The 11,275-nt window shown below is 40.1% G+C and overlaps 1 protein-coding gene across 8 annotated transcripts in view; it reads right to left on the bottom strand.

The window, feature by feature from the left end:
• Positions 1 to 10,704, bottom strand: part of LOC309619161 (survival motor neuron protein) — a 261,837-nt gene extending 251,133 nt beyond the window's left edge. For all 8 annotated transcript variants that reach the window (XM_082374101.1, XM_082374106.1, XM_082374102.1 and 5 more), the window contains exon 1: positions 10,546 to 10,704. In XM_082374101.1, the coding sequence (XP_082230227.1) occupies positions 10,546 to 10,632 (87 nt within the window). In that variant the 5' untranslated portion in view covers positions 10,633 to 10,704. The remainder of the gene's footprint in view (positions 1 to 10,545) is intronic.
• Between the last annotated feature and the right edge of the window lie 571 nt (positions 10,705 to 11,275).

Below are 11,275 nucleotides of genomic sequence, written 5' to 3' on the forward strand. Positions count from 1 at the left end.
AGAAACATACACCCTACCAAGAGTGAATCACGAAGAAACAGAAAATCTCAATAGACCAATTACTAGTAAGAAGATTGTTAGAGGCTTTTGATTATTAATTGAAACAAAAGTTCAAGACCAGATAGCTTCACAGGTCAATTCTTTCAAACATTCAAATAAGAATTAATACTAATCCTTCTCAAACCTTTCCAAAAAAAATAGAAGAGGAAGGAACACTTCCAAACTCATTTCATGAGGCCAACATTACCCTAATATCAAAACCAAACAAGGACACCACAAAAAAAGAAAACCACAGGCCAACATCCCTGATTAACACAGATGTAAAAATCCTCAACAAAATATTAGCAATCCGAATTCAACAACACATTTAAAAGAATCTTATACCATGATCAAGTGGGATTTATCACAGGGATGCAAGGACGGTTCAACATTCACAAATTAATCTATGTGATACATCACATTAACAAAAAGAAGGATGAAAATCATATGATCATCTCAATAGATGCAGAAAAAGCATTTGACAAAATTCAACATCCATTTATGATAAAAACTCTCAACAAAGTGGGTATAGAGGGAACATACCTCAACATCATAAAGGCTATATACATGACAAACTCACAGCTAACATCATCCTAAATGATGAAAAGCTGAAAGCTTTTCCTCTAACATCAGGCACAAGACAAGGATGTCCACTCTTACCACTTTTATTCAACAAAGCATTAGAAATCCTAGCCAGAGCAATTAGGCAAGAGAAATAAATAAAAGGCATCCAATTTGTAAAGGAAGAAATAAAAATGTCACTATTTGCAGATAACGTGATATTATACATAGAAAGCCTTAAAGACCCCACCAAAACACTGTTAGAATAAACAAATTTGTAAAGTTGCAGGACACAAAATCAATACATAGAAACGTGTTGAATTTCTATACCATGAAAACAAAGTATCAGAAAGAGAAATTAATACAATCCCATTTACAACTGCATCAAAAAGAATAAAATGCCTAGGAATAAACCTAACAAAGGAAAAGAAAGACTTGTACACTGATAACTATAAGATATTATTAAAGTAACTGAAGAAAATAGAAATAAATGGAAGGATGTTCTGTACTCATGGATTGGAAATATTAACATTGTTAAAATGTCCATACTACCTAAAGCAACCTACAGATTCAATGCAACCCCTAGCAAAATCCCAAAATTTGTATGGAACCACAAAAGACCCCAAATAGCCAAAGCAATCTTGAGAAAGAACAACAAAGCTGGAGGCACCATGCTCCCTGATTTCAAACTATATTACAAAGCCACAGTAATCAAAACAGTATGGTACTGGTATAAAGACAGACAAATCAGTCGTACAGAATAGAGTGCCCAGAAATAAAGCCACACATATATGGTCAATTAATATATGACAAAAGAGCCAAGAATATATAATGGGGAAAAGACAGTCTCTTCAATAAATGATGCAAAAAAAACCCTGGAGAGCCACATGCAAAAGAATGAAACTGGACCATTGTCATATACCACATATAAGAATTAACTCAAAATGCTACTGTAAAGGACAGGAAACTATTCAATATCCTGTGATAAAACATAATGGAAAAGAATATGAAAAAGAATGTATATATATATGTATAACTGAATCACTTTGTTGTACAGTATAAATTAACAACATTGTAAACCAATTATATTTCAATAAAATAAATTTTTAAGAAAAGAATTAACTAAAAATGGATTAAAAACTTAAATGTAAGGCCTAAAATCATAAAACTCCTAGAAGAAAACATAGGCAGTAAGCTCCTCGATATCAGTCTTGGCAATGATGTTTTTGGATTTGACATCAAAGCAAAAGCAACAGAAGCAAAAACTAACAAGTGGGAATACACCAAACTTAAAAGCTTCTGCATAGCAAAAAAAAAAAAAAAAAAAAAAAAAAAAAAATCAACAAAATGAAAAGGCAACCAACTCAATGGGAGAAAATATTTGCAAATCACTTATCTGATAAGGGGTTAATATCCAAGATATGTAAAGAACTCATGCAACTCAAGAGCAAAACCCCAAACAATTCAACTAAAAATAGGCAAAAGGGACTTCCCTGGTGACACAGTGGTTAAGAATCTGCCTGCCGATGCTAGGGACACGGTTCAATCCCTGGTCCAGAAGATTCCACATGCTGTGGAGCAACTAAGCCTGTGCACCACAACTACTGAGCCCATGCACCATAACTACTGAAGCCCACGTGCCACAAATACTGAAGACAGTGAACCTAGAGCCCGTGCTCCGCAACAAGAGAAACCACCAGAATGAGAAGCACGTGCACCACAACGAACAGTAGCCCCCGCTCGCCACAACTAGAGAAAGCCCACGTGCAGCAAAGAAGACCCCACGCAGCCAAAAATAAACAAAATAAAATAGATTTATTAAAAAAAAAAGGGCAGAAGATCTGAATAGACATTTTTCCAAAGAAGACATACAGACGGCTAACAGGTAAGTGAAAAGATGCTCAACATCACCAATCATTAGGGAAATGCAAATTAAAACCACAGTGATATATCACCTCACACCTGTTAGAATGGCTATTATCAAAAAGACAATAACTGGGCTTCCCTGGTGGCGCAGTGGTTAAGAATCCGCCTGCCAATGCAGGGGACACGGGTTTGAGCCCTGGTCTGGGAAGATCCCACATGCCGCGGAGCAGCTAAGCCCATGTGCCACAACTACTGAGCCTGCGCTCTAGAGCCCACGAGCCACAGCTACTGAGCCTGTGTGCCACAACTACTGAAGCCCGCGCGCCTAGAGCCTGAGCTCCACAACAAGAGAGGCCACCACAATGAGAAGCCTGCACACCACAACGAAACAGTAGCCCCTGCTTGCCGCAACTGGAGAAAACTCTTGCACAGCAACGAAGATCCAACGCAGCCAAAAATAAATAAATAAATTTACTAAAAAAAAAAGAAGAAAAAAAGACAATAACAAGTATTGATGAGGATGTAGAGAAAAGGGACACTAGTACACTGTTGGTAGGAATGTAAACTGGTGCAGCCACTATGGAAAATAGTATGAACGTTCCCCCCAAAATTAAAAATTTTACAACAGACAAGATATGGAAACAACCTAAGTGTCCAACAATGGGTGAATGGATAAAGAAAATGTATACAGGGACTTCCCTGGTCGTCCAGTGGTAAAGAATCTGCCTTACAATGCAGGGGACGTGCGTTCAATCCCTGGTCAGGGAACTAAGATCCCACATGCCGGGGCAACTAAGCCCATGCGCCACAACTAGAGAAGAGAAACCCGCATGCCACAACTAGAGAGAAGCCTGTGTGCTGCAACGAAAGATGCTGCATGCCTCAACGAAGATCCTGCGTGCCACAACTAAGACCCTACACAGCTGAAAATAAATTAAATAAATAAATAAATAATAAATAAATCTTTAAAAAAGAAAATGTACACAGGTATCCCCCACTATATGAAAGTAGTGTTCCTATGAAAGCTTTTGTAAATGGAAATGGAGTAAAGCAAAGAATCAATTATGTCAGAACACAACTTGCTAATGGATAAACAAAATAAATCAGGATAAAGTACAGATGCTCACAGGCACAGTTCAAAGCTATGGTGGCTTGATGCTGAGATGTTGAGTGTAGCTCCTGGGGAAGGAGCTTGGTGGTGCCACTCTCACTGCTTGGGTTGCCTGCTGCCTCTATAATGGCTTGCTGCAAAACAAAACACTGAATGTTATTTTTGCTTTTCACCTTTTTTTTTTTTTTCCATAAAAGCAAAAATCCTCTTTGGATTTCAGTTAGTGAAAATAGTTACTAATGTAGGTCTTTTATAAAAGTGAGGTGGTATAAAGCAAACTTTTAAAAAGCAGGGGATAACTGTTCATATACAATAGAATATTATTCAGCCATAAAAAAGAAATCTTGTCATTTGAGACAACATGAATGGATCTTGAGGTCATTACACTAAGTGAAGTAAGTAAGACAGAGAGACGAATACCATGTGATCTTACTTATTTGTGGAATTTAAAAACAAAAAAACAGAACAAACAAAAAAAACCCAACCTCATAAATACAAAGAAAAGATTGGTGGTTTCCAGAGGTGGGGGTGGAGGGGATGGGGGAGGGGACTGAAACAGGCAAAGGGGGTCAAAAAGTACCAACTTCCAGTTATCAAGTAAATAAGTCACGGGGATGTAATGTGCAACACGGTGCCTATAGTTAGTAACACTGTATTGCATATTTGAAAGTTGCAAAGACATAAAATTCTCAACACAAGGAAAAAAATATTATAACTATGTATGGTGGCAGATATTAACTAGACTTATTGTGATCATTTTGCAATATGTATAAATAGCAAATCATTATGTCGTACAACTAAAATTAATATACTGTTATATGTCAATTATACCTCAATAAAAAAAGGAAAAAAAAAGGGAAAGGAATGTATGGTGGATGATCATGGAGGAATCAGGCTAGGAAATAAAAACTAAAAGGATCTGGATAGATAGAAAAGAAAATAGAAAGCACTCCAAGGACAACCATGAGCCAAAAGAGCACGTAAGCAAAAATAAACACACTGACTGTATGATTCCACTCATATGAGGCTCCTAGGTAGTCAAATTCACAGAAACAAAGTAGAATGGCAGTTACCAGGGGCTGTGGGAGAGCAGGAAATAAGGAACTGTTCAATGGGTAGAGTTTCAGTTTTGCAAGATTAAAAAGTTCTGGAGATCTACTGCACAACAGTGTGAATATACTTAACACTACTGAAGTGTACACTTAAAAGTGGTTAAGATGATAAATTTTATGGGTTTTTTTTTTACCACAATTAAAAATAAAAATAAAACATTGTATTTGACAGATCAGTGAAGCAACAAGTCCAACCAGACTCATTCTTACACTATAGAGTAGTTGAAGGTAAGTTTGGATACGTAATGTTGGTGATGGGAAGACAGGTTATAAAACACCATCAATTAGTATGTTGGATTTTGTACAATATTAGTCAATCAATGAGCTCCGAAGAAGTTTGCTATAAAACTCATTTAGTTGTAAAGTGAATTTTTGTCATTTTCTTGTTAATCTCCATTATACATAGAGAAATATGTTCTGATATAAAACTGTTAATCTTGCTATATGATAAAAAGTACTTAAAAATCATTAAGTCATTTTGCAGATAAGGAAAGTAATCACAAACAGGTAATTGACTTGTTCAAGGTTATGCTGCCCCTTGGAATGGGAGACGTTTCTTAAAGCAGAAGATATATCAATTCTGCAAATGGAAAAGGTACTACTAATAAAGGAAAGTGTACTCCACTGTATCAATAGAAGTGGGCACTCTTAAAAGTAGGATACAAATACATAGGAACCCAAACTCATCACATTACAACTGTTATAAGACATTTCAAAACGAACAGCAAACAAAGACATCCATACAAAGCTATTATGAGATGAAACATTTTAGGTGATAAAACTTCTCAACTGACAATCACAAACAGAAGAAAATACAATAACCATCTGAAATTAAATTGTCTTAAACTAGCATTCGCAATATGGAAAGAAAACACCTTGAATCAAAATTTCTAAAAACTCAGATGAGAAAAGAAGGCAAAAGGGAAACAGTCAAATGAGGAGTTAAACAAAATCAAGAACAAAATGGAAGAAAAAGTAATACTGACTGCAAGGTACCCAAAGAAGAATACATTTGATTGAAAATCTAATGGGTACCAAGGAAAAGACATGAAAAAAAAAAAAAAAGAAAAAGAAAATAAGTGAAGTGGGGACTGGCAAAGAATATTTAACTTATGTATAAATGGGGTCCCTGAAGAATAAAAGCTAAACAAATAAATAAACAAAAGTCTCTAAAAAGAATTCTCAGAGCCTCTAAGCAAAAAGATCAAGTCATTTACAAAATACAGAAAACTAGTTAGTATTAGACTTCCTCATAGAAATTTATGGGAAAAAAGTATGAGCCAAGGACTTTATATACACCCTAGCTGTCCTTCAAGACTAAGTTGTTGTGTTTTTATTTTTTTTTTGGCTGCACTGCACGGCTTGTGGGATCTCAGCTGCCCAACCAGGGATTGAACCCGGGCCCTTGGCAGTGAGAGGGTGGAGTCCTACCCACTGGACTGCCAGGGAATTCCCAAAAAGATACTGTTAAGAGAATGAAAAAATGAATGAACTCACAAACTGGTAGAAAATATTTGCAAATTACCTATCTGATAAAGGTTTTGTATCTAGCATACACAAAAAAACTCTCAAATCTCAACAAAAAATAAAATAATTCAATTTAAAAATGGGCAAAAGATTTGAACAGACACTTTGCCTAAGAAGATACATGGATGGCAAATAAGCACATGAAATGACAATCAACATCATCAGTCATTAGGGAAATGCTAATTAAAACCACAACAACAAGACACCACTACACATTAGAATGTCTAAAATTAACAAGACTGACCATACCAAGTGTTAGCAAGGATGTGGAACAAATGGAACTTTTCATACATTGCTGGTTGAAACGTAAAATGGTACAATCACTTGGAAGAAAAGTTTGGCAGCTTCTTAAAGAATCAAAATAGTGGACTTCCCTGGTGGCGCAGTGGTTAAGAATGTGCCTGTGAATGCAGGGCACACGGGTTCAATCCCTGGTCCAGGAAGATCCCACACGCCTCAGAGCAACTAAGCCCGTGCGCCACAACTACTGAGCCTGCCCTCTAGAGCCCACAAGCCACAACTACTGAGCCCACATGCCACCGCAACTACTGAAGTCCGCACACTCTAGGGCCCGTGTGCCACAACTACTGAGCCTGCATGCTGCAACTGCTGAAGCCCACGCACCTAGAGCCTGTGCTCCGCAACAAAGGAAGCCACCGCAATGAGAAGCCCGCGCACCACAATGAAGAGTAGCCCCCGCTCACCACAACTACAAAAAGCCCGTGCACAGCAACAGAGACCCAACGCAGCCAAAAATAAATAAATAGATAAAAATAAATAAAAACAATAAAATTCAACTTAAAAAAAAAAACCAATAGAATTAAAATAGGGAGTTCCCTGGTGGTCCAGTGGTTAGGACTCTGCACTCTCACTGCCGTGGGCCTGGGTTCACTCTCTGGTCAGGGAACTAAGATCCCACAAGGCATGGGAAAAAAAGAAAAATAAGAAAAATTAAAATACATCTACTCCATGACCTAGGTGTTTGCCAAAGAGAAATGAAAGCATATGCCCATACAAAGTCTTCTGCACTAATACTCATGGTGGTTCTATTTGTAACAGCCCCAAACTGCAAGCAACCCAAATGTTCATGAACAAGTGAATGGATAAACAAATTGTAGTATATTCGTGCAACAGAATCCTACAGCAATGAAAAGAAATGAATGACTGATATACACAAGAAAATGGATGAAACTCAAAATAACTATGCTGAGTAAAAGAAGCCAGATAAAAAAGATTCCATATTTGTAAAATTCTAGAAAATGCAGACTAACCAATGGTGGCAGAAAGTGGATTGGCAGTTGTCTGGGGACAGGAGATGAGGAGGGACGAAAGGGAAGGATTACAAAGGGGTGTAAGGAAATTGAACCATCCCACACACTGGGACCACGTGGAGAAGCTGAGACAACGTGAAGAAAAGAGATGACCTGTCAATCCCTAGCAGCTCAGTCCCCAGCTACTGTAGCTCCGATTCCTATGTGGATGCAACTACACGAAATGTCTGAAGGAGAACTGCCCACCAAGGCCTTCACAAATTCCTGACCCACAGAAACTATGAGAGAGAATAAAAAATGATTACTGTTTCAAGCCACTAAGTTTTGGGTGATTTGTTACACAGCAATAGCAAAGAGAACAGACCATCAGGACTGCCTTTATATCTGTTTCTCAGACACCAAAAGAAGCCCACCTCCTTCCTTGCAGGCATTTCAAAATGAAATGTTTTCTTCTCCATATCCCTCAAATTACTGTACCAGAGATGGGGAAGGAATCTTCCTTGTTCCTCACTTCCACTTCCAGATTATTCTTCCTCCCTAAAAACTCCCAGGTTTGAAAATCCTGTCACCAAACTCCACTGTCCACTATCCCTCCTCATTGCAATCATCTGTATCTTCCTGGGTCACTCTTCCTCATTCCTTGAGGTTTATATCACAGTACTCCCTCCAACACTAATCCTGTCATAATTTTTGGTTATTTAAAAACCCATGTACAGGGACTTCCCTGGTGGCGCAGTGCTTAAGAATCCGCCTGCTAACGCAGGGTACATGAGTTCAAGCCCTGGTGTGGGAAGATCCTACATGTCGTGGAGCAACTAAGCCCATGCACCACAACAACTGAGCCTGAGTTCTAGAGCCCGTGAGCCACAACTACTGAGGCTGTGCACCACAACTACTGAAGCCCGCACACCTACAGCCTGTGCTCCGCAACAAGAGAAGCCACCACAATGAGACGCCCTCGCACCACAACGAAGAGTAGCCCCCACTCGTCGCAACTAGAGAAAGCCCGTGCACAGCAACAAAGACCCAACGCAGGCAAAAAAATAATTAAATAAATAACGATAAAAAAGTATTACTCAAAAATAAACCAAATAAATTGAGATAATTAAAAAAAAAAAAAACCATGTACGTGATCCTTCCAATACCCTACCCTTACTACGTCTTTAAACGCTTCGCTACCCATGACCTTTTATAGTACCCAATCTCAGCTACTCACTTCTATGGTCTTTATTATAACCATTCATTATAATCTCTCCATAAACTCAACTGCAAGAATCCTACTCTCCAACTACCACCTTCTAGGCTCTGCAACTTATTCTTTCCAGTAGGTTGATGATGACAATCATTCCACTTCACTGGGACTGGTAAAACAGTGATCCTCAACTATTTAAACTGTTTCTCACCATGGTAATGTCCTCACTTCCTTTCTTAGCCAGCTTTAATTCCACCATCGGTCATTAAGACAACTCCCTGTACCGCCCCCTTCTCACTTCATACCAGGTAAAACTACAACCCTATTAATTTCACCTATTCATTTACTTTGTGTCTGCCTTCACACACCTGAATTTGAATTTAGCTAGCGAAAAATACTATCATGCTGCCTAGTCTCTCTTTTTTAAAAAATAAATTTATTTATTTATTTCTGTCTGCATTGGGTCTTCGTTGTTGTGCACGGGATTTCTCTAGTTGTGGCGAGCAGGGGCTACTCTTCGTTGTGGTGCGAGGGCTTCTCATTGCGGTGGCTTCTCTTGTTGCGGAGCACGGGCTCTAGGCGCGCAGGCTCAGCAGTTGTGGAGCACACAGGCTTAGTTGCTCCGCGGCGTGTGGGAATCTTCCCGGACCAGGGCTCGAACCCTTGTCCCCTGAATTGGCAGCGAATTCTTAACCACTGCGCCACCAGGGAAGTCCTATCTAGTCTCCTTTAAACTCATAACCACAAATCTGAAGTAGGCCTTTAATGTTGCCTAGCAACATTTCCACTACATTTCCCTAACGCAACACTCATCCACTCTCCTAGAGGTTTACTTCCTACCTTCTCTCTTCTCTAACCTCCGACACCTGCCTCCTACCCCCTCCTCACTAGCAGGCTGATGACCTTGCTTCTTTTACTGAGAGAACAGCAACAATCAAAACAGAATTTTCATAATCTCCTGTCACTGTATCTGCCCATCCACACAAATCTGTACCCATATAACTGTCACCACATGAACTGTCAATATTTCTAACAAAGACTAAATCCATTTCTTCTTACTACGCTAGAATGTTGCTTGTGCAATTCTCTTCCTTCCTGCAACGTCAATTACACCGTCCTTACTGGATCTTTCCTATCAGCCCAGAAACATGCTGAAACATTTCTCCCAACTTAAAAACAAGAACACAATTAAGAATCCTCTTTATCTCACTTACTTCTCCATCCATTGGTCAATTTCTCTATCTTCCAGTACCCACAATAAAACTTGAAATATTTGCTCACATATGTTGCCTTGAGTTTCTCCTCTCCGACTCTCGAACTCGCTCCAATCACATTTCAGCCAAGAATGAGTTCTAATCTTACCCCCTTATAAACCTGCCTTACTTGCAGTCTTCCTCATCTCAGTAAAAGGCAACTTCATCTTTTCAGCTGTTCAGAGCAATCCTGGAGTACTGACTTTCCTCTCTCAAGCCTGTATTATCGTATACCCGTGCACAACCTGTTGCCTCTGATTTCAAAATATATCCAGAAGCCAAGTAACCTGCTGTCCAAGTAACCTGCTGTCCACTGCTAACAGCGGGATTATTCCAAGAGACTCCTAACTGGTTTCCCTGCTTCGCCCTGGCCTGCCCCCGCACTCCTCGCAGTCGGAGAGAGAGGTGGAAGACCAAGGCACAATCTAGTAGCAACAGGGCCTAGGCTCAAAGTCATTAGGGAGCTCAAACTGGGCGAGGAACGAGCTTGCGGCTGAGGCTCCCAAGTGGGCAAACATGTAGAAACATGCGGACCCACCGCCCCGCAGTGAGCCGACTGGCCGGGGAAAGAGCGCGGGGGGCTGGTCGGGGAGAGTGCCGGCTGCGACCTCACCTGGCCTGTGCCGCGCCGGAACAGCACCGAGTCTTCCAGCTCTGGGACGCCGCTGCTGCTGCCGCCGCCGCCGCCACCCATCGCCATGGCTAACCTGCTGCCGGGTACGCAGCGTGGGCTAGGTTCCTCGGCGAGTGACGACTTCCGCCGCCCGGCCTCCGGGAGCGGAAGAGCATGGCGGCCCGAGGGCCGCCGGCCGGCGGGGAGGAGTCTCCGCGCTCTCCGCCCGCGGGCGCCGCCTACCCCTGTCGGCCGCATTGGTGTTTCTTCTCCGTATCCTCTCAATTCTTTGATTTCACTTTTTCGTCTGTTCCTAGAGTGACTCGACCAGAGTTTGTTTGTTTGTTTGTTTTAAATAATAAATCCTCTTAGGAAAATAGCGTTCGTTGCAGGTCACTTAGAAAATATGGGTAAGCAAGCAGTAAAATAAAAAGCAGTCCCTTGGTAACCAATAATAATATAGCTACCATTTTTAAAAAGTGCTTTTAAGAGTTTTATATACTTATTTTAATTTTATTTTCACAACCCTATGAATTAGGGGCTATTTTCTCATTTAAAGATGGGAAACTGAGGCACAGAGCGTTTACACAAATGCCTGGAATCCAGCATCTCTGTAACATTTCCCAACCTTGGCATTTAGTTTAATATCTCTTATCCCAAATCTTCTCTAGTAATTTTTTTTTAATTTATGTATTTATTTGTTTGTTTATTTATGGCTGCGTTGGGTCTT

This window comes from Balaenoptera borealis (genome assembly GCF_965194805.1).
Source record: "Balaenoptera borealis genome assembly, chromosome: 2".
Taxonomy (NCBI): Eukaryota; Metazoa; Chordata; class Mammalia; order Artiodactyla; family Balaenopteridae; genus Balaenoptera; species Balaenoptera borealis.